The 23,556-nt window shown below is 41.1% G+C and overlaps 1 protein-coding gene across 3 annotated transcripts in view; it reads right to left on the bottom strand.

Moving 5' to 3' along the window:
• Positions 1-131: 131 nt before the first annotated feature.
• Positions 132-23,556, bottom strand: part of CAB39L (calcium binding protein 39 like) — a 43,694-nt gene continuing 20,269 nt past the window's right edge. For all 3 annotated transcript variants that reach the window (XM_021528409.3, XM_021528412.3, XM_021528411.3), the window contains 6 exons: positions 19,683-19,801; positions 15,116-15,284; positions 11,559-11,618; positions 9,917-9,982; positions 9,117-9,260; positions 132-1,990 (listed from right to left, as the gene is read on the bottom strand). In XM_021528409.3, the coding sequence (XP_021384084.1) occupies positions 1,811-1,990; positions 9,117-9,260; positions 9,917-9,982; positions 11,559-11,618; positions 15,116-15,284; positions 19,683-19,801 (738 nt within the window). In that variant the 3' untranslated portion in view covers positions 132-1,810. The remainder of the gene's footprint in view (positions 1,991-9,116; positions 9,261-9,916; positions 9,983-11,558; positions 11,619-15,115; positions 15,285-19,682; positions 19,802-23,556) is intronic.

Below are 23,556 nucleotides of genomic sequence, written 5' to 3' on the forward strand. Positions count from 1 at the left end.
ATTGGCTTTGAAGGCAGTGCTCATCCCTCTCCATCTGCTGAAACAAGCTGGCAAAGGAGAGAAGGAAGTTAGCACTGTATGGAATCTGCCTATCCAGAAAGGCAAGAGGGAAAAAACCCCAGAGACAGAAATAAAGAGTGATCAGTAATCATGCCTTTAATAGCTGTAAATTTTTTTTTTAATTCCAGGCAACTAAGATGTACATTTGTTGTGTGTATCTCACATCTGAAAAAAAAAAACGAAACCACAATCGGTTCTGTTTCTTCCCTTTTCTAAAGCACATAAATTAAAATATCAGTCATCACCTCAATATACAACAGTTTAATGAAAGAAAAGGGCTTTTTCTGTTTTTACAATTCAGTGTCACCTGTTAACTGAAGCATTAGATACAGTTTTAGCTAGAGAACTTTCTTACAGCAAATAGGAAAACTCAGAACTTAGGCTGTCCAGAAAAATTCAAGAAATTTCTACTCCCTGCTCTCAAACTCCACTTCCTACTAAAGTATTAGAATAGCATTTTCCTGTTAGAAAAAGAAAGCTCTTCAAACACACCAGGGGACTGCTGTCTGTACCATACAGCTTATTAAACTCGAAACACTAAAAGTGCAACAACCTCCTCTTCCACAACTTTAACACAGAACCTGAATTCAGGTCAGGATGAACAAGGGCAGAAAATGCCAAACTACAGGTGGCCTTTGGTGCCTGCTGCTGCTCAGTGGCCTCGGGCTCAGTATCCAGGAAATGCTCTCAGCTGTGACAGCACCTGCAGGCTCAAGGACCTCAGCCCACGCAGCAGATCTGGCTGAGGCCTTTTCATGATTCCCTTGCTGAACTTAGCTCAACCACGCCTCGCACAGCCAGGACTGGAATTCACATAGAAAGATGTTAAGGACTCTCCTCTCACTCTGGTGCTGAGGCTCAGCCCTTGTCACAATTCAGCCAAGTAGCTCTGGCTACCACCAAATATTCCTGACTATGGATGGTTTCTGTAGGTGAGAGTTCACTTTATCAGTAAATCAGCATGGCCTTTGATGCAGGAGCGTTGCCCTTGCCTTTTCCCATTATGGGGCACGTGAGCACCATGTCCATGGGGCTGCTCCTCATGAGACTGCTGGGAGCTGGTAGGAAAAGCCTGTGCTCTAGCACAAGATAGATCACACACAGGGAAATGGGAGTTGGGCAAAAACAGCTCAGATGACTGATATATCCATCCGTTCCCTAGCACTGAATAGAAAATCTCTAGGGGGGCAAAAAGGATGAAAGAACACAAAAAGAAGCAAAAATGTGACCTTTACTGCTTTTTCATCTTGCATAGTTTTGACTAAAGAACCTGACCTATAAGCACAGCTAACTCCAGAGACCAATGTACTCTTTCACAGTCTTGTGTGTGTGCAATGCTAGAACCAAGCCACAACTACAGATGTGAAGGAACAATGTTACAGTTCTCAGAAGACCTGCTCTGTGCACTTGCCAGTGCTTGAGTTTGCTGATAAAGTTAAGCAAAGAGGTTCATTCTTCTTGAGCACAAAAAAAAAAAAAAAAAAATCTATCAAACCAGTTTCTATTACAGAGAGATTCTAAACTGACATAAATAGTTATAATCTTGATTAAAAATAATATATTAGTCTAGATTTTTGGTTTTTTAGTTCTCATGTAAAACCCCTATTCTCTTGACATCTAGGAACAAAGACAAAATAAAAACCAGGCACTTGCTGTGCCTTCTCAAGCAGTATTGTGGTGTTTAAGGGACACAGGAGGAGGAGCTTAACAACTGAGATTAATGCCTACAGTGGAAAACAAGAGGTGTTCTTCATGCCGTCGGCTTTTTCAAGTCTCGGATTTGCTTAATCAGGTAGTTCTTCTCATCAGTGAATTGTTCGTCGTCCGTCCTTTCTTTCTGGAAATTGCTCAGAAACTCAATTAGCTTGGGTTGGTTTTTCAACAGGATCTCCACAATAGGCTGTGTTTTGTTTGGACTGGCCACAAAAACCTAACATGCAAACAAAATCAGGCAGAGAGACAGCAAGGGGGTGGGGACAGAGAGAGAGAGAGATAGAGGAACATCAGTCAGACACCCCTGTAAGTTACGTTCTAACAAGTCAGCTGAAGGCTGGCAGGCAGACACTCTACTGCTACACACCTTGTCCCAAGGCAGTCAGACAGCATTGCAAACATGTTGGCTCGACAGCAAACTGAAGCAAAACTATGCCCACGTCTGGTATCACTTCCCTTTCATTTTGCTCTTTGGTGATAAAAACTTTTGACTGTAAACCCAGCTGTTGAGAGGGAGCTATCAGTTCTCAGCCCCTTCCCACCCACAAGACAAATACACAGAAATTAATTATCAGGAGAACGGAAAAGCTTTGTGTCAGTATTGATATCATTTCCGTATTAAACCAGGCCTAAAATTAGACTTGCCAGCTTTGTTTTGGTTTGGAAAAATATGTCAGAGGCCTCACTTCCCTCTGCCTAATCCATTCATGGGAGCATGGAAACTTACAGCAGCAGAAGCAGGAGGATAGTGGTGTGCCCAGCACCTTTGCAGCCCTTGCTGACCAGAGGAGGGTGGCAATGCAGGAAGGTGATGTGAGACACACATACTCACCTGGCACAGCCAGCCCAGCACTGTGGGCTTACTGGCTTTCTTCAATGCTGTGATTTTTCCTCCTGTAATTGCTAAAGCTGCAGTTTTCCAGCTCTGAGCATGACCCTTCATGCCACAATGCTGTTTCTTTAACATTTTCTCTGGGCTAAATGCAAACCTAAGGCTGGTTGCAAAGGCCAGTGGTGGAAGGCTCTTTCAGGGACCTCAGGATGCCACAGAGATGGGGCTCTCTTTTCTGGGATGTTGGTCAGGAGGGGCTGATGGGGTGCGGGGCTCATGGTGGGAACACACGTGCAGCGCACCCTGGCCACCCCGGGAGCAGCTCCCACATCTGGCTCGCACTGAGGTTACCATGGCTGGTCAACAAACACCACCCGAGTGCTTGTGCAACGACAGAAATAACTCCAGTTATTCTCTACTCGATGAGAAGAAATTAGGGATGGACAGAACTGGAGAGCATCCAGTTTCCCTCCAAGCCTGTCCAAACCAGAATGAAAACAAACATCTGCTGACAGTACAGAACGGCATGTTGTCCTGCCGAGCAGAGGCAGCACCACCGCTGGCTCCCAGTCTGGGGCTCTTCTGCAGGTCCTTTTGTCTCCCCTGAGGTTTTGCCCACAGGAAAACCTGGGCCACGTCCAGTTGCTCAGGGAGGAGCTGTGCTACCTGATGAGAATCACGCACACTCTGTCCTGCGGGCTGTGCTACAGCCTCTTGTCCCTAAGACAACCTGGTAAAGGCTGGGGCAGGGTTCAAACTGCACCCACCATTAGGCTTCATACTCAAAAATCAGAGAATGTTATACAAGTGGTGGGGAAAGTGCCACATCAGGGGAACATGTGGAAGGAGTGGGGCTCAACACATTTCAGCAGTACCCCACTGAGCACTTCTGCCCAAACAGGAAACTAGAAGTACTTTTTCATTTCACAAAGGCGAGGCAAAGCATCTGCTCTTAAACCCTGGCATCCTGATGCTAGAATAGTCTTAATCCCTGTCTATGCTTTTGTCTCCTCCTCTTCAAGCTTCTCCTAGAAGTCCCTGCTGCAAGGTACAGAACTGCTGTGCAGAAAGAGCTGCAACCTCTGCCATGCTGGATGAACACTCCCCAAGTGTATTACAAAGTTTTCCTTGATCTGGTGTCCAGGCCATGGTCCCAGTGGCAGTACACCATATACATTTATTCACAAAGCCTCCACCTTGCCCTTCTCTAATTACCCTGAGCTATCATCTTAAATTATTCCTTTTTATTCGCACTTGCCACCTAAAACTTCTCAAGTGCAGCACTGACAGCCTCCAAGCATCCCTTCTGAGCAGCCACTTTCCTGCATGATGCCCAAAGTCCTCACAGGGCACGCTTGTACCAGGGACACACCTGCCTGTGGGTGGGATGGCCAGTTCACAGTCTCTCTACACCTGAGGCACACCCAACAGCTGCAGCACCTGAAAGCAGCATCTCCTCCTTTGCAAATAACTTTGATACACTGCTATTGGTGCATTGGTTCCCCTTAGAATGGGAGAAAAGGGGTTTGGGGATGTAAATATGAATGTACTTTACAGCTTTCCAGCCTGTGCTTTATCTATCTTGAGATCTCCTGAGTAGGGACAATTGGTTCTGGATGAGGCTGCAGCACTTCATGCTCTCACCTGGAGTAGCCCCAAGATGCAGCTCCCTGTGTGCTGACCTACAGCATGTGATCATGCTGATGGAAACTGGATACTTCCAGGACTTGGACTATGATAAGCCTCCAGTGATCTGGATGAGCTGCCATGGGGAATAGCAGGATGTAAGCCTACAGGCAGGGATTTCACAAGAAATTTTTAATTTGGAGCTCAGTTCACCCTTGGTGATGAGGAGAAAAAAAACATCAAACACACTGGCAAGACCTACCTGTTCAGAAATCATCAGATGACAATGCAAATGGAAGCCATCAAAGAAGGCCTGACCTTGAAGTGCTGAACAACTTCCTTCAATGAATATTAGGCCTCCCTAATATTTATCTGAAGGGTGACTCTCAAAATTAAGAAATCTAAATTATTCTTGTACAAGCTCCCTGCTCTGCAAACAGAACTGGAAGGTTGGTGGTAAATCTAGTAAATATCATTTCATATTGGACCTACTGCTAGTATTACCATAGCAAATAATAAAGAACTTAGTTTCATAGAAGCCATAACATCCTGTTTATTTTCCTGCTCAATTATTTATAGATTACAATCTTCCCCATGCAAAACTGGTAAAGTGAACAACCAAACAAAGATCATCTCAACTGCCAGTCTTGCTCAGTGTCAACAGGGACTCATAAAGAGAGAATGTTCAAGGACCAGAAAATTCCTGAAATGTTATTCAATACTTTGGCTAAGCAAACAAAATCAATTCTGTCAGTATCAATTGACCAGTTTCACAGAGCCCAGGAGCAGGACCACCACAAGACTTTATGTTAGAAAGGGCCCCACTCATTGAGAATTCTGTTTTGGCTTAGATCAATCCCTAAAAACAGAAACATTATTAATGCTATCTGGAACATTTCAACAAAAATGAAGTTGGATCAAACCACAGAGAACTTGGTTTCACCTGTGGTCTTATTATGAAAGGATATATGTTCTAGAGCACTAAATTCACACAGATGAGAGAGACGGAGACCCAAAATAAAGACAGTACCCATATAAAAATTCCAACTCTAAAAATAGCTGTCTCAAAACAGAGAAAGCTCCATTGCATGAGTATTTTCAAAAGGCCTGGAATAAAAATCTACTCCGAAGCTTCAAAAGTTGTCCAAAGTGCAATAGTTCCTACCTTCTCTATTAAAAGTATTAATGTATTTCTTCAAACAAACATCAAAATTACTTGATTAGAGAATTTGACTTTATTTCCTCACAATTAATAACCAGGCATTGCTACCTTCTGGGGCAAGAGCAGAACAAGAGCAATTACAGGATGCCCTGGACTGAGTATTTTAGGACTTGCTCTGGGGTCATGCACAATGTCACTGCCAGGACACTGCACACACACAACACACAAGGTTCATGCTGCTTATAGCACAATGATTTGCATAATAATCCTTGTCCTTTAGATTATCCAGCTGAGAAACAGACAGGACACATCCCCACAAACACGGCCTCAGCTTTGTACCAAGAACTGTCAGTATGGTCAAATTATGTGAGGCCATTTGCAGAGCAAGCTGCAGGAGGTAGCTCATAATGTGCATGAAAGAGAATGGAAAAATTAAACTGAGGTCACAAAACACTGTGTACCCATTCTATTTTTAGATTTAAACAGTAAAATATACCTTGCTAAATGTCTCCTTAAGAGCAAGAAAGTCATATAATCCCAGTTCACTGCTACAGGGGGTTTTCCTCAAAATCAGCAAATTGTTTATGTGAAATCCAAGAGAGCTTTTCCTATCCTTTGTTTTTGAATATGTAAGGTCAGAGGAATCCCTGCACCATGTTCAAATAGGTCTGAAAGATACAGCCTCCCCTACAGACAGGCAAACTTGAAGTAGGCTCCACTAATGGAACACATCACAAACCCACAACAAGAGCTGGAGAGCCCTTCCCAGTATTTGATCCCCAAAGTGTGTGTGCTCGAGACCAATGTCTCTCCACTGAAATCACTGCAGAGAACCAGTGAATCTCAAAGCCCACAACTCTAAGTGATCCCCTTGCATTATTTATGAAGGAGGAGGAAAGGGGTGAGGTCTGTTATCTTTTCCTCATAATTAAATACTGGGTAATCCTTATGCATACATTGCCTGGAACATCCAGTTTTATAAAGCAGCTGCAGATCTTTAGGATGGTGCTGCAAGGCAGAAGGTCCATTTTTTTCAGGCAAAAGAAGAGAAGGAGCTGGATTTAGGAAGAAGAACAACCGTCTCCGAAATGGAGAATGGAAAGAGACATTGCAAGTGGGCATCCTGTCTTCGTTTTCCCACTCACAGTAAATATTCTCAGAGCTTGGGGGCATTGGCATTTTCAGCTAAAATATGTTCCTCCAAAATAAGTTTGCACTAGATGTGCTCATCACTTTCAACTCTATTTTACAGTTTCAAATCTCCAATAATTAGAAATTGCCTCAGGCAATAAGAGTCATAAGCCTTTTTGGGTCAGCTGGGGCACAGGAGTGTTGGAATCTGGATGCTTACAAAACAAACACTTTTTCATTTCATTTAATTTCAACTGTGTCTAACTGGTGAAACATCTAAATCAGGTAATTTAAACCCAAATCTTTTGGCAGCTCAAACAGAGGAGCAAGTATCCACTTCTCAGCAGACCTTTGATTCCAAATCACTGTGGTTAGTCTACTGTAATTTCAACCAGGACTGCATAGGTATTTTGCAAGCATAATTTAAAAATGCAGGCACAATTCAAAATGTATGAGATTAGAAGCTGAGGACAAGATTCCTCTCCCAGTTACAAGAACATGGAATATTACAGCTGACAAGAGAACTGGGCTGAGGGACACAAATCCAGAAACAGGAGGCAGGGACACTGCAGAACTGGGCACAAGCAGCCAGTCTCTTAAACATGTAAGGATTTCAGTAGCTCTCAAGAAGTTAGAACTCAATTTAAGACATTAAATCAGAGGTAAAAGAGCTTCTCTGACCCTCTCTACAAAGCTAATTCACAATGCAATTTCCTGCAATAAGCCCTGTAACGACCCTTCCCCCTGGAGAGGCCCTGGATGCTGCTACATCCAAACAACCCAGATCCTCGGTGAGGGGGATCCTAAAAGGGGAGCTGTTGCATCTCTGCAGTTACTCTATAGTGTGCTGCTGGTGGTTGTGAACGAGCAATTTCCAGCTGATCAGGTTCTGCTCTGAGTCTGCAGCTCCCACCCCACGAGCACTGTGCATGTGAGGCAGTGTGAGGAATGCCATGGGAATGCCTTGGCCCTGCTGAAATGCTGCTGACTGGCACCACTGGAAAAGACCAAAAACATGGCATGGAGGTGTCTGAGGACAGAGTGGGGCCCTTTGAACTGAAGGGACACAACACCACTGTTGCTTGTGGTTTGTTTTGCTGGCACTCCAAGGTCCAAACATTATGTCCACATGGCAACAATTGAGAGTGATCAAGCAAGGATGAGCCTGCAATATTCCCACTCTAACTGGAAATGGGGTGTAACATACTGGAAGAGAGGAATGGGAAGGCAGAATGGAAGGAACAGCAATGTATGACATTGTTGCACACTGAAATCCTTTTACATTATTCCAAGTCCTTTTAAAAGTCTCCTAAAATAAGTGAAATCAGCCATTCTCAAGGCCTGGTCCATGCTTATCATTAATTCAGGAACAGCAACTCATGTCTTTCATAAATAAAAATCTCGCATTTATTCACGGAGTGGCCAAGAAACGCAAATCCTCTGATACCTTCTTCCCACTGGCATCTCAAAAGCTGCAAGTGTCTGGAGCCAGACTGCTTGCTTATCTTGGAGCCACACACCTCCTGATAAGGAGGAGGAGGAGTACAAGTTACTCATAGTAGTTCAGTTGACTGGAGGAAGTCAGCAAGGGAACAGCTTACCCAGCTGCTTATTCCACAAAAAGAATTTTATTTTAATCCTCCTTGAAGATTTTTTTTTTTTTACAAAACTGAAAACTTTTTGGAGGAGCTGCACATTCTCTAAGTCTCCACACTGAAGATCTGAAAGTTTTTTTTTTTCCAAATCAGAAATGGCATAAGTACTAAACTTAAATCACCCTGAATTTGTGAAGGGTGTTGTAATGTCTTTCCACAGTCATTTGGTGTTATCTGGTATCTTTCTTAGCCAGCTCAGGCAAGGGATATCCTTAGAGGCCCAAAATTCCTCCTCTGAACATCATTAACAACTCTATTTATAGTTTGAAATTAACATGTTCATTCCAAATTAGAGTTAGTTTTGCCTAACAATCTGAGTTGCCCTCTGTTCCAGAGCAGAGAACTATTTTGATAGGAAAATGGTAAATTTCTAACTTATTAACATTGCCCATCATGAAAAAAGGGACACTGGTTGGGTCTGGTAGTTGTTCAACGCTGCATTAATGTCACTGCAAAATGATGGAAGGATAAAACTCTTTTCAAGCTCAGATTTACCAAACTTTTTAATACCTTTAAAAGTATATTACCTTTGCACTGATGCCCAGCACCAGCACCACCTACTTTTAATCTAAGGTAGAGTTTTAAGACCTTTTTTTATCTTTATCCAGAATCACATGGTAAAATGATCCAGGAGCAGGGAGAAGGTCCCCTGGATGCTACCTAGAAGTTGTGTATTTTGTTACCTGTAGCTCATGTATACTTGACTGACTACTCCCCAGCTCAAACCAAAATGCTGCTGCTTTAGGTCTCATCTGAAGGCAGGCAAACAGAAAGCAGAGCCTGAGTGATAGAAACTTCAATTATGACACTCTCAAGTACTGCAAGTGACTGCAAACCCCAATTTTTGCCTTAATTTTCTGGACTTCTGCTCCAGCTTGAAAGACACTTTTATGAGGAGAAGAGAAAGTCTGCCACATTACAACTCATACTGGCTCACCTTGAACACATGGAATGCTTCAAACTGAATGTTGGGGCTTTTATCTCGCAGCAAGTTCATCATGAGCTTCAAGTTTTCTGGTTTGCTGATGTATTTAGTCATGATGGCAAAGTTGTGTCGGTCCAGAATCAGTTCACCCAGAAGCTGTAAGCAAAATTAGAAAAAAAACACTTTTTTTTTTCTAGTTTACTACATTATTTTTAATTCAATGAAAGCACCAGCCTATTTCAATATTTGCTTAAGAGGTTTCAATGTCACTACCTTAAAAAAAAAAGGAACTATACTTTTTATCACACAGTGGGTTACTTAATGCCCAATAATGCTCATTTTCTAAATACTACAGAGAGGGATCCTGCATATGGGCTGGGTGTGACTGGGGCTGGTGTTGAGTAGCTGGGACAAAAGCAAGTGTAGTGCAGCTGTCCCACAAAGACATCCTTGTTCCATTCCCATGTTACATCCACAGCCCCTCTGCTTCCATGGGCAGGCCATGTCACACTTGGTGCCCCAGACAAAGACTGCCACGTTCCGCCAAGCTCACTGTAACCGCGTCTGAGCCAAAGCACAGATCTCAGCTCACAGGGAAGTGACAGCACTCGTTCCATGGAAATGGCCCAGTGCTTCCCCAGAGGTCCAGGAAAGAAAAGACACAGTGAGCCCCTGTGGTTTTCAGGAAGAGCATCACAAGCCCTTAGTTCTTTTGTTGATAGAAAAATGGCTGCTCCATTGCCATACATGCACCTCGATATTCTACGTAACACAGAGTACAAATTTAGGAGGAAAGTGTTGAGAGACTTTACCTTCAAAGATTGTCTCTTTGTTACATAATTCTCAGAATGAAGGAGTTTTTCATAGTCCTCAAAGATCTAGAGTAAGAAGAAAACACAAATGTATCAGATTCATGTCCTTCTTTCTCTTGGTCCCCCTCAGCCCAGAGGAGCAGCAGAGGCTGCAGCAGTGCCACCCTCTAACACTTCACTGCGATGCCAGGCCCAGCTCTTGTGGCCTTTTCTCTTGGCTGGTTATCACACAGTGAATTAACTGATGCCCAGGAACACTCCTCATCCAAGTGCTGCAGAGGGGGAATACCACATATGGACTAGATGGAACAGGGGCTGATGTGAGCCAACTGGGACAGAAGTAAGCCAGTGCTTGGGCAGCCTTCTCTTACAGAAGGGTGACTCTCCTGCAGGACATGTGGGTCCAACACATAATGTCCACTCACTCATATCGTGGTCATGCCTGGCTGTGTGACTCAATGCAACACCCCAAAAGGGTGATGGGGTATCCCAAATGCTCCTTTTGTGAGGTGCCACCTCGCCTGCCTTCAGTGCCCTCACTCGTTAAAGCTCTTTGCCCAGCAAGGGTCACTTAGGAGCAAAGCATGTCCTGGGTTTTGCAGGGATGGATCAAGGGGATCTTGTGGTCAGGAAGACTGGGAGACAAGGCTGCAATATGTTCAAACTATCTACCAAACAAGCAGGAAAAATCAACACTGCTGTCCAATAGTCACCCCAAAAAAAACCCAACCAAACCAAAAAACAACTCACTTAGGCAATTCATACTTAAAAATTCAAAACATCATATAAATGTAGAATGGGGACTGTTCCAGTGCAGTGCTCTAGTATTAAGAGAAAAGATTAGCAGAGACACTTATTTTGCTCCAGCTAAGCTGCATTAGTGACTCAGCAATAACAAGCCTGCTCTTCATTTAACCTTCATGGTAACCAGAATGAAAGAAATTTGTCTTTTCATTTTGGCAGTCAAATAAAGAATACCTCAGGTAACACAAAAACATGACCCACAGTCTAATTCTGTGATCTGTATCAATCCAATTTTAGTTGAATCTAATGGAATTTTTCTAACCCACATTTAGTACAAAAAAGAGCCAAAAAAATCAAAGTGAAAAATAGCAGCTAACCAAGGAACTAATTGCCTTAGGAAGAAAATAGGAATATTCAGACCTCAGTCTCTCCTTCAGGTACATGTAATTTCCAGTAATGCTAAAACTTGTTTCAGTAACTCTTCTCTTCTGCCCCAAAGTATAGTAAATAACACCAACATGGCCCTGTCAGTGCTGGGGTATCACAAAACTGTTTAAAACCATACCCAACTTTTCTCCCATGACCTGTTTGCATATGAAGTTTCAGTTCCAGTTACACTTGAGGAGATCCAATGCACATGGCGAGGAATAAAAGTTGCTCTTAACCTCTGGGTTCTCCTGAGACCTTGGTGTGTGTGCCTGGTGTGTGCAGAGGGGGTATCTGCATTCCACACGCCAGGCGTGGATTCTGCTCCAGTACAAAGCAGTGCTTGGTTTTGCAGTTCTACGTGAGGAGTTTATGCAGAGCACAAAACCCCCTGTGCATGTTTGTTTTTGTTTTTTTTTTTGCAGCCAAGCATAAACAGATTTTTTTTAAGTCTTTCAGCATTGATACTTACTACATCATAATTTTGTTCCAGAAATTCTGCCACCAACAATTTGTGCCGCGTTAACAGGTCCTGGGGAAGAACAGAGAAAGGTTACCTGAGAGAGTGATTGCTGTGATTGTCCCTTGATTCTCAAATTTATTTCAGCATTTCTGACCAGAAAGCATTTACAAGATGATTTCTACAAATAACATTGCATTCATTAAGTGATTAGTAGGACTTTAGGGAGAACTCAGTTAATATAATGCTAACAGAATCAAGACAGAACTAGTCTAATACTCTTTCTTTTTATTGCTGTTTCTCTCCCACCTTTTCTTGTTGTTGATATGTCATAGTGCACAGTATTCACATTAAACAGGGATGGGAAAAAGGAAGAAAGAAAATTAACCCTTTATGGAGGACAAGCTATAGTCTCTAAGCCAAAAGTGACCTACATGCTACCCCAGAGCTGGGAATGATGCTAAGCCTGAATTGCTATTGCCCATCTCCAAGAATACAAGGAAAATTGGAATTCAACCACTGTATATACACATAGCTGTTTCATAATGAAAGCTAGGCACCAACTTAAGCTAAGTAATCCAGGCTCCCTCCACCTCCACTCCCTTCCCTGGAAGGAGTCTGAGGTAAGTGGGATGAGTCTCCTCTGTAGAACTTTTTCTACCCAGGGTTGACTTTTTGACACAAAGCAATAGCACAACTTCCATACAGCTGGACAGATTGTCTCCCATTCCAGAAGGCTAACTAATTCAAATTTAAATTGAAAGAACCTCTCCTACAGAATGGTGATGCTGGTGCCCAGTGACAGAGATGTAAATGTTCAGCTCTAGAAGAAACTGTGTCTTTTTACTGGATGAATAGCTATGAAATGAGTGACCAGTGTGAGGCATGTAAGTATGATTTTTATCTTACTGCTTCTTTTAAAATACAACATTGATCACAATAATTGCCTGATGAAGTCCACTCAACTTGGTATTTTTCAGTGAACCAAGCTGGCTTTTTTCTGCTCTTTTTTATAATGTTTTTCTTGGTTTCCCCACCCAGGCAGAGGCAGAAGCTGATGAGGAGCTCAAGCAGATGAACAGACACATCCTCACAAATAAAAGAAATCCCTTACATACTAATCCTTTAATTTATTTTTGCCATCAATTACAAGAGGAAAGTGGAGCACTACAGAACCCAGTGCCTGTTTTAAATACATCCCTTCATTCAGCAGGACTGCAGTGACAGCAATTTTAAAGGCTGAGTGAAACACATGATTCAGGAGCTTTTATGTGGGGCACTCAGAGGCAAGTACCAGTCCTTCAATAGGGGGCACAAATCAAATATAATCCAAAATTAGTTTTTCATAGGAAATGACAAGGATGCGTGGAGCAGCAGCATTCAGCCAGCACATTCCAACTGCTGCTTGCACCCTCCACAGACAGCTTATGCCTTGAAATACAAGCCCTTTTCCTCTGCATTTTTAACAGCTCTGTTTCCTCTCTGCAGTGCACCTGGATAACTTTAATTAAGAAGTACATCTCCACATCATAATTCCAGTGTTTCTCTACTATAAATATCCTCAGACTTTCATGCACGTTTAATTAAGCTCTCCTTTGGTGAATAGACTATCCAAGGCTTTCAGCTCTGACCAGACATCCTGGTGGCAACCACAAACCCAACACAAGGACACCAGAAATGAAAACGTGAGTTCAGTAATCCAGCCAGCAAACGATCACAGCACTTATTTTTCCAGCATTAGAAATGAGGTAGCTCCATGTTTCAATTGCTTCCACATCACTTCTTGCTGTTCCAGCCATTCAGAGTAACAGACAAACAGGAGACAAAACGAGCAGCTGTTTTCTTTTCAGAACCGACCATGTATCAGGTGATAAGAGGCAATTTCAAAAAAAACCTTAGAATGCTGTTATACATTTCCCCCAAGCATTTTAAACAGTGAATCCTGTCCTTTGTTTGAGCATGAACTGCCCTCATACTCCTCTCTTTCCAGTGCATGTGAGGATGTAGAATCCTATTTTTAAATCCAGCTAAAAATACACTCAGTTCACAGGGGACAGAAGTACATTCTACAGCTGTAGATCTATGAACGACATCAATCTCTCTTCTTTTTGGGAAGGTTGTAGCAGTCAACAGTCCCTGCCACTGCTTAATTGACCCTTATCCCCTTCCTGCCTCCTGGCTGGGGTGAAGACTGTCCATCACCACCAACAAGCTCTGCTGTCCTGCTCAAAGCAGGACCTGGGGAGATGATAAAAATCTCCTCTGTCAAGCTGGGAACTGAGTCCAGGAGCATTTTTTCTGATCAGAGACAAATATTCTTCTGAGCATAGGGTAAAATACCAGAAACAGAAAAGATGCAACAGTTATGTTGCATTTTTATACCTTGTCTGTGTTTCTGTGCTGCTTTGAATTTCATAACCATTACCTAATGGACACCACAACAGTGAAACTTAAGGGAAAGATGCTGTAATTGATTAAGGGGTGATTTGAATTGCTAATCCTGCTCAAGTCATTACTGAAGAATGCAACGTTATCTCCATTATGCAAATCTTTATCCCATTCAGTAGGTTACTAAATACCAGTAAAAAGCCAGGTTTCAGCATATGTAGAATCACTGAGCTGAGCTCTAACATTCCTTACAATTACTCCTGAGGTCTATCTAATCATGTTTCTAATTAGCTTTGAAAGGAAAGAATAAACAATGTGTTTCTATGACAGCAGGGAGCTCAGTGATAGAAGAAAAAAAAAGGAGTTAGATCTATATTTAGAAGAGTCTTTAACTAAAAAGATTTTCCCTCAGCTTTCTTAAAGTGTTTTTCAGAAATAAATTAATGTTCCCTGCATGTGAAGTTCACAGGCATCGAATTTATTTTGGTTTTTTTGCTCAAAGACTGTACTAGCACCTGGTGGGAAGGATGATAGTCACATACAACCTCCAAAAAATTTGGCATCTTCACCCAACCTCATTTTTAATACAACATAAACTCTACATGGTACACTCTACAGACTTTATCCAGTGCTTCCAGCTACTTAGCATTTAGGACTGCAGTCCTTACACTGAACCATGGGTCACAAAAATAAGACTATGAATATACTGTCAAATAATCAGCAGGTCTGGCATTGATCTATACTTGACTGCTGAACTCAGAAGGGACAGCAAAAATTACAATTATTTCAAATATTAGTTTTAAATTATGCCTTCTATTCACTCGTGTGGTCACAATGGGCAGTGGGTTTGTTGTGGGGGAAGGTAGGCAGAGAAAAAGGTTATGCATTTTACAAGAACTCTAGGTAATACATGATTAATTTGAGTTTTAAATGGTAGCATAAAAGACTGAGTTATCAAGGTGAAGAGTGTTAATTAAATACAGATTTACATTTCTCTAAAGATTTTTTGCAGATGTGATTGCTGCTGTGAATCCTGCTACAATAAGACCATGGGTTAATTAATTATATCCTTTATTGAACAACAAAAAAGACACCCAGTTCAAAGCAACAATGCTCAGTGATGACTTCTGATGGAGGGCTGCTTTTGACACAAACTGTGATGCATATACTGAATTATTTACCTTGAATGTAGCAAAGGCATCAGAAGCAATATCAAATGTTGACATTTCCACATATTTAAAAAAGTCTCTGAACTGCTCTGAAAATAGTATGATTTTGGCCAAGGGTTCATGGCGGATACACTCTCTCAGCATAATTCCACAACGTAAGGCAATATTTGGGGATTCATATCTGGAGAATGAAGAGAAACAGAAAGCATCAAAACATAGGAGAACAAAGATAAACAGGCACCTTTCTAGCAAAAGGGGACTTTGTAGCACAGGGAACATGTGCCAGAAGGGACACCACACATGGAGGGCAGCTCCCAGCCACAGAGCTGTACCCAGCTGCAGGACCTTACCCCGGACAAGGCTGCCAGAAATTTTCACTGCAAACCTCTCTCTTCCCAAGCCAAAACACATTTCAGTGTAAATTTGCACTACACCCCCTCTCTGTGGAAAGACTGTGGAGACTGTGCAACATTTTAACAGAGCTTCTTCACCCTTTTGGATTTGTGAGAAAGCACACCCTGTACAATATAATCTCCCTCATCAGATTTAAGTCTGAGCTCCTCAGTTTATCCAAGAAAACTGCAACACCTCATGACCATCCATCACCTCCCACTCCTCTTCTAGAGGACATCACTCTGCAGTATTAACGAGGAAGGTAGGAAGTCTCTCCAGGCAGTCTACACAGGATTAAGCTTTCTGTAGCTCAGAATTTTTTCCTTCAGTTTCAGAGAGGTTCTGCTCAATGCCTCTTCTGCAGAGGCTCTGGCTGTGTTCAGGACACAAGCACTCATTCCTCAAGTTACAATCCTGTTATGGCACATGAGGCACTGCAATAGCCAGGAGCCAGCACACATCTCGCCCTTGGAGAGGAAGGATGGGAGGGAGGGGGAGGAAATTCAGATCATCTTCAATTTCTTTAAAGTCTTGATTTCTTTAAAACTGAATTTAATATGAAACAAAACTGTTAGAAACACATTAAAAAAAAAAAAAAGGATGAAATCCAACAGTCAAAAAGGATTTAAAATGGATTTTTTTCCAGTAGTCTGCCAGAAATCATGTGAAAGTGGTGAAGTCCAAGGGGACAGAAAGCACTGTTTCAATAAACTGATTATACTTTATCAGAACTATTATCACCCAGAATTTATCAGCATCATTTTTCCTTTGCACAATTAATTCCTATCACTAGGCCAAAAGAAATACAACTTAAAAAAAAAAAGGAAGAAAAACACAAAATGCCATCTGTGCTGTAAGTGAGTGGGCCCTCAAATTTACCCCTAGCATGCAATTAAAAGAACAGTTGTGTTCTGCAAGCATACCAGAGCTGCATACTTCAACCTGCTGTCAACAATAGTTGGCTTAATGAAAATGGATTGCTGTTCCAAACAGGCAAATGAAGCTTCCCACCCTCAAGGAAATGCAGACACTCAAGCCCCTATTTGTTTTAGTTTGTGGAAACATTTGCAAACTTGAATTTCTAACTCTTCAGATAGCAGAAATTCACTGATGTTTCTCATTGAGGCATCAAGTCCATTAACAGGAATACTAATTTTTAAGGAAAATGAGGCAAAGCTGCTCCAAGGAGTGCAGCCAGGAAAATATTTAATAGTTGGCTAACGAGTATTTTGGTTGGAATAAAAGCAAATTACATTGTTTCCAGCACAATAACTTTTAAAAACATTAAGTATCAACAGAATCATTCTCAGTCAAATGCTCCATTATCTGGAAGTGGGTTATGGGCCTTTGGCTGTTCACACAAGTGAGGGAAGTTGGGTTTGGTGCCTGGAATAAGCCTGGAAGAAGTTTATAGGCTGCCCAGTCATAGCTAGCATGTCCTTTGCACCCACATTTACATGCAAAGCCACCAGGCAGGAATGATAGAAATGTGATTCAAAATCACTTCTAATGAGCATTTAGTGCTCTATGCTGATGTATTTCCACAGCAGAAAAAAATACTGAGTTCTTCTCTGTTTGGATGGACTTACAACCTAAAGAAACCCCCACACAGTGAATACTGGAGAGAACTAGAAAATGAAACAATGGACTTGAAGTATTTCAAAACACTTATTGTGGAGTTTGAAAGAGGCCAGACTGAGAGCAGAAATGCATTTCTGTGTAAAGCGAATAATTCTTCCATGGTTAGTGCAGAAGATGGTAGAAGGTGAGAAGAACAGGCAGGAGATTTGGGAGGCATCAAGCCTGGAAGACACAAGGTCTCAAACAGATGTATTCTGATCTGACTTTACATTACTTGTATAGCCTGAGTTTATCCTTGGATAAACTCAAGGGGAATTCTACAACCTCAGCCAATATACCATTAAAGCCTTAACTGAGCTGTGATATAAAGAGATCATCACAACACAGGCTGGGGCAGTGATCAGGGTACAGATAGCATGTGGCATGAGGCACAGATATCTAGATATATATTCATAAAGAAGCTTCTAAATTTGTCACTTGAGAGAAACAATGCAAGTGCCATTAACTAAGTCCTCAACAGTCACTGTCCTAGAGGGAAAATATTTTAAATTATAAGGGACCAAAGTTATATCTGGGCTAATGTAATCGGCTGACATCAGAGCAAAAAATTGGCCCAAATACAACTGTTTCTCTCTGTATACCAAATACTGTACTCATCTGAAATTCTATACACAAAGGTTGCACACAGAAAGTAAGATGCTCTCAAAGGAAGTCCTTGTGCAGCAGCAAAGTCAACCTACACAAATGAAAGAAAGGAAAAAAAAAAGTGAACTATGTGCTGTGTGTTTTCTGAAGCTGAGAAGATGGAAGGAAGCAGGCAACAAGTAAAATGAAACCTAAAAGGTAGGAACTGTTATCTCAAGTTGGCAGTTCCACTGGAGTTTCCACTGGAAACACTGGGTGAGAGCTCTGATTGAAGATCCTTCCCACCCAACAGAGCTCACATTAAGCCACAAAAAAGCAACCTTTTGCTTTTGGGGATTGACAGGGGGCAGAGGAAATTTTACATCCAATGGAAGTACAGCAGTCACAACAGGCTTGGGCCATTTCTTTTATAGTCATGGTAGAGGTGATTTTTTTTCTCTCCAGGTAATGTGATGTCATATAACAAACACAGAATGGCACAAGTCAGCCAAATCCACTTTCCTTTAGCAGTGTTTGATTTCCTATATTTCCTATAGCATTATATAAATATATATCTATATAGTATAAATAATATAATTCATTCAGCATTGAATAAATAAGAAAACATGTCCTCAAGTCACATTTTCATGTGGTGTTGTCTTACGTGAGATGCTTGTTTCCCAATCCTGCATCTGACTGCACACGCACACCCCATACCATGGGCACACAGCAGTCTGTGTGTTCAGGGCCCTGCCCTGACTGCAGGCACAGATTTTAGGGCTCATTTTTAGATAGTCCCAGCAGCAGGACACAGGCAGGAAAAGCATCATCATGTCTGATGGCATTACACTGTTCTGCAGCAGCTGCTCAGGCTGGGCATGACTGACTCTGGACTTCTACTGATGGATCCAACTGCACTATTTAACAAGACATTCCAGAAATGGCAATGCTGAGCCAGTGCAGTGCTGCAGAGGGCTGCAAGAGCCACAATGATGGCTCCTTGTTGCTATCATGAACAAGGAGCCCGAGGACCACAGGCACGCTGCTGCATGCAGCAAGATTCTCAAAATAAAAAAAAGCATCTAAGTGATGCTATTTAAATTCATCCACCAGCTCAGGTCACTTACTGTAAAATGTCTGTCAGAAGCACATATGCATAAAGACTTTACTATCATCTTAATATTCTTGGTTGCTACAGATGCCAAAGAAAATCTGGGACATAATCCAAAAATATTTTTTATCTTTAAATAAAGGCCAGACATATGGTAGTGATACATGCTTAATGTGCAAGATCAAAATGAGTGAAAAACTGAAAAAGTAAAGACAGAGAAAAGGAAATAAAATTATTATATATACATATGAAATTAAAAACAGTTTGTAATAATGATGGAGAGAATTGTCATCACTGTCCTGAGGTTTATAAGACCAAAGAAACCATTAAATGCTGAAAGTTGTGGAGTTAATTACAGAAAGAATTTAAAGTTGAAGTTCCCTTGTGGCCACAAGTGTTGGAGAAGTCTGTCCCACAGGCACAACTACTCTTTTAATGCATTTTGGTTCTCTCTGTTCTACCACTCAGTGCTTCAGTTTGACTCCAGTTATTTACAGGCACCACTGTTGGTCACTCCTGCAATGCAAAAAGGTCTAAATGAACCTGAGCAGTCACCAACAATACTACACAAGAGTTCATGGTGACAAATGGAGCACACATCACATGGGGTGCAATCAAAAACAACCAGCACATAATTATTTCAAAATCAAGTTTGGTGAAGAAATAACAACAAAATTAAATAATCTAATCATTAAAAAGTATAGAGTTCCATAGAATGAAAGTCAATATGAAAAAAGAAAGTAAGAAACCTGACACAAAATCTGAAAATCATTTAATTTTTTTTAAACTAAAAGTGTGAAAGTAGATCAACTGCAATGCTAGCATGTTCCAGGAAATGCTCTTTAATGAAACTCAAATTAAAGCACCTACCCTTTTAGAAGCATGAATAGGATATGTGGATGGGCACTAATGTATTCCACAGTAGGGCTGCGTGTGCCAATCTGTCTTCTCAAAATGTTGTTGAATATCTGGGAAACATCCTTTTTGCCCTGTTAAAGAAGCAAAATATATCTTTGCTTAGAAAAACATGAGCAAACAACCACTTACTATAACATCAATTTAAAGTACAAATGAAAATGAAATTAGAACAGGTCAGCCTTTTTTTTCTTCTCCAGTCTCTGCCTCATATTTGCTGTTTCTCTAATGCCCCAAGAAGGCTTCCTCCTTCGGGTGGCTCTGAAGGCTCCTGACTTCCCCACTCCCATTTGCATGTTTTTTTCCTAAATGAAGATGTGCATTCCTCTTACACTGCCACCCAAGTCCCTGGCTATTTCAAATAGCAACACGAAAGCACCATAAAAGCAAGCCACTACCCTGAGCCAAGCATGCTGTTGCTGTGTGTCTTGTTACTCCTGTAGCCTCCAAATGTGAGTAATTGAGCTGGTACCAAACCACTGCCACACTGCCTATACTTCAAAAGCTAAAGGTTTTTATCAGTCCAGTGCAAACAACTCCAAGTGTGATTACATTTCTGAAAATCAGTGTTGAATTTTAACTGTGCCCATTATTTACCATGAAAAATGAAAGAAATACTACCAATAGAACAGCTGCACCATGTACATGTCTCTGCTTTAATCAAAATTAAAGTTCTTCTCTTTGCCCTGATGCTGTGCTATATGCACCTATCTATACAATCACAGTTTGTCTGCAAATGTTTCCCTGTGCAAACAGCTTTCCAAAGGTCTTTCCAAATGATGCTCTATTTATTCAGGAGGTTCACCAATACATTTTGCATTAGAAATCCTCTTCCTCCCCTGCCAGTTTCTCTCCTGGCACAGCAGACAAATTGATGTGGAGTTAAGGGAGGTGAGAGATGGCCGCACTAAGGACCTGTAACCAAGGCACTGAGTCAACAGCAGGTCACTGTGCACAGGGCAAACTAAAGCAAAAGGTCACTTATAATCTGTACATGCTGATTGATCTGTCTTGGGAGGACAAACATTCATTGGCAGAGAAATTATTGAATGTTTGAAGCCAAGGAGCAGATAGTTTCACACGGAGGAAAATTCCCTGGTTTCACCTCTACAAATAAATCAGTGCTGAGGAACACAAAATATTCTGCTTTCCTACTTGTTCCAGCCCAGCTGGACTGGAGACTTGGAGGCTCAGGGAATTAAACAGGAGAATCAAATCAGTACAGGCCAGTACATCTGCCTTTGTCTGCAACACTATTTTGACCCTTGGACATAATTTCAAATAGGCTAATTCTGTATAAAGTCATCCCATTCTCCCCTATCTTTACAACACCCATATCATATGCCTGGAATCCTGTGATCCCCACGGGCTTCAGCAGTTACTGATGAAAGATGAAAACAATTCAGACAGAGAAGAGCTGTTGAAAGGGTGAGGCAAAGATGGCCAGAAATTAAGTGATCCTCTCTGCTATGCTAAATTTTTTATTAGTTACTTAATACTGTGTGCATTGCAACAAAATATCCATGAGCACAGAGGAGACAGATATTGATATAGATATATAGATAGATGTATTCAATTATAGCTAATTTTCTAGAGATCAGTGACAGCGAGAGCCAGAGTTGATCTCCGTGGGTTCTTCAGGAGGGAAAGGAGGCAAATAGGAGGGAACCATGACAGATTTTCCCTCACCACCTGACATACATTAAAATTGCAGGAGTGCTTTTGAAACACTCCTTACTTGGATCTGCAATTGAATTTTGCCTTATAATGAAATGCACAAGGCCACTGAAGCACTAGATAAGGCAGCATGAAGAGAAAGTGGCTAGACAAGAACAAAATAAACTTGCTAGGGATGCATTATATAAATAAAAAATTGTATAATACTTATACCATAATTTAACCCCTGTTTCAAGGCAAAGTAGGGGAAAGATTATAAAATCACCAGTCCTGGGCTTGTAGTTATTTACTACCTCTTTTAGGGGCTTTACAATTTGTGAACCTTTAGGCTTACACACAATAACATCTCCATTTTTAGTGGACTTCTGCTCTTTGGATATTTGCCTCAGTTCTTTAAAGTTCAAAAATAAATTTCATATTTTAAATTTTAAAACCCAGTCTGATCTTGATTCTGGGCTCCTGCCTAAACCTGACTTTAATGCTTCATAACAATATCATTACTGAAATTGTATCTTGTTTGTTGAGTGGCAGAAGCAATAAACCTGTTTCTTCTATGGATGTGTGATGGAAGTCTTCCCTGCACCGTCTTTGAAAACACATCTTCAAAGGGAAGTTTACGTGTGAAAAACTGGGATCAAAGTGGGCAGCAGGGTTGGTGAGGAGGACACAGGGAGTCAGGACAAAGCAAAGTAACATCATTGCTTTCAGAAATCAGATTTTCAGTAGTTTATGATTTGCTTTTTACCATTACACGCAGATCAAAAAATTAACTCGCATGTTACAGTGCGATGAAATTGCTTGTTCAATGAAGCAACTTAAATACCAGCTGTGCCCACCAATACAACAAAATAGAAACAGAAAAATTGACAAACTGGAAAAGTCAGTGGGAAGACATGAAGACAAAGCAGCATATGCTCTTACTGTCCTCTTGTTTAGTGACATTTGGTTTCTAGTGTTTTGTCCAAAGAACATGTAAAACAGCTTGGCTACATGATTGGAAAGCTTTTGCAATTAATAAAAAATATATTTTGCAATAAGAATTATGAGAATTGTTTCTAATAACAGCAATCCAACAACAGATTGGATATTTCATCCAGTGCTTGCTTTTAAAGACTGTATTTTGAATATGTTGATACAGAATTTTTTCTGGCAGAAGCAATACAGACTGTCGTGTAACTAAAATAATTCAGAAGTGTCCCTTCTGTGCTTAGAATATCTTCTCCTTTCCTCTTCTCCATTTTTCTTACAGGGTTTTTTAAGAGATTGGGCTGTTGGGCTTTGAGTATTTTTGTAATTAGACGTTTAACAGTAACCAGATGAAAGAGAAGACAAATCATGAAAAAAAACTTCCTGAACTTAAGCCTTGAGCCAAAAATGAGAGAATTCCACTAAAAAATTTCAATAATTGAAAAATTCCATTCAAAAATTAATACAAAGTAAATAAATCAGTCCTCGATCCTGGATTTACTGCTGGTATGGGGTGAAATCACCTATTTTCCTCCCTTTCATTAATTTATAAAATGGAAAGATGATAACTTCTACATATGACTCCTACAAAAGGTGTCTCTGAGAGAATCAGATTTCTTTGAGAAACAGATTTTTCTCTCCAGCAGCTGCCTGTACCTTGGGTACTGCTCCTGTTCCAGATCTCAGTGGAGGTTTGGCTCCTGGTGGCTGGGGATTTCCCACTGCTGGTCGGACACTTGTGAGGAATCACCAGTGCCCAGGAGCCACAGAAATCATGGAACTCGCAACAGCAGTTATGCCCTGGGGGCCACTGTCACAGCTGACTGCAAACCACAAGAATGACAATGACCTGACAGTGACAGAGTTCATTCCCATCCCTCCAGTCAACAGTTAATCAACAGGGTTGATATTTATCCTGAATTACTGCAATTTTTTCTAGTATAACTCTTCTCCTAACTTACAAGCAAGTTTAGTTGTCAGAACAGTTGTTTACTAGGTTTTTTGCTTTAACAACAAAGCTGACAAGAAGTTCCACAGAATATAAAATATATTTTCAATTTAAATATATCAAATTAAATAATATATATGCATATACATTCATATTAATCTTTCTACCATGAAAAAAATGTTATATTCCTTTATTCTTTTAATCCAAACAATTAAGTGGGAGACACCAAATTACCTT

This window comes from Lonchura striata, chromosome 2, assembly GCF_046129695.1.
Source record: "Lonchura striata isolate bLonStr1 chromosome 2, bLonStr1.mat, whole genome shotgun sequence".
In the NCBI taxonomy this organism is placed as follows: Eukaryota; Metazoa; Chordata; class Aves; order Passeriformes; family Estrildidae; genus Lonchura; species Lonchura striata.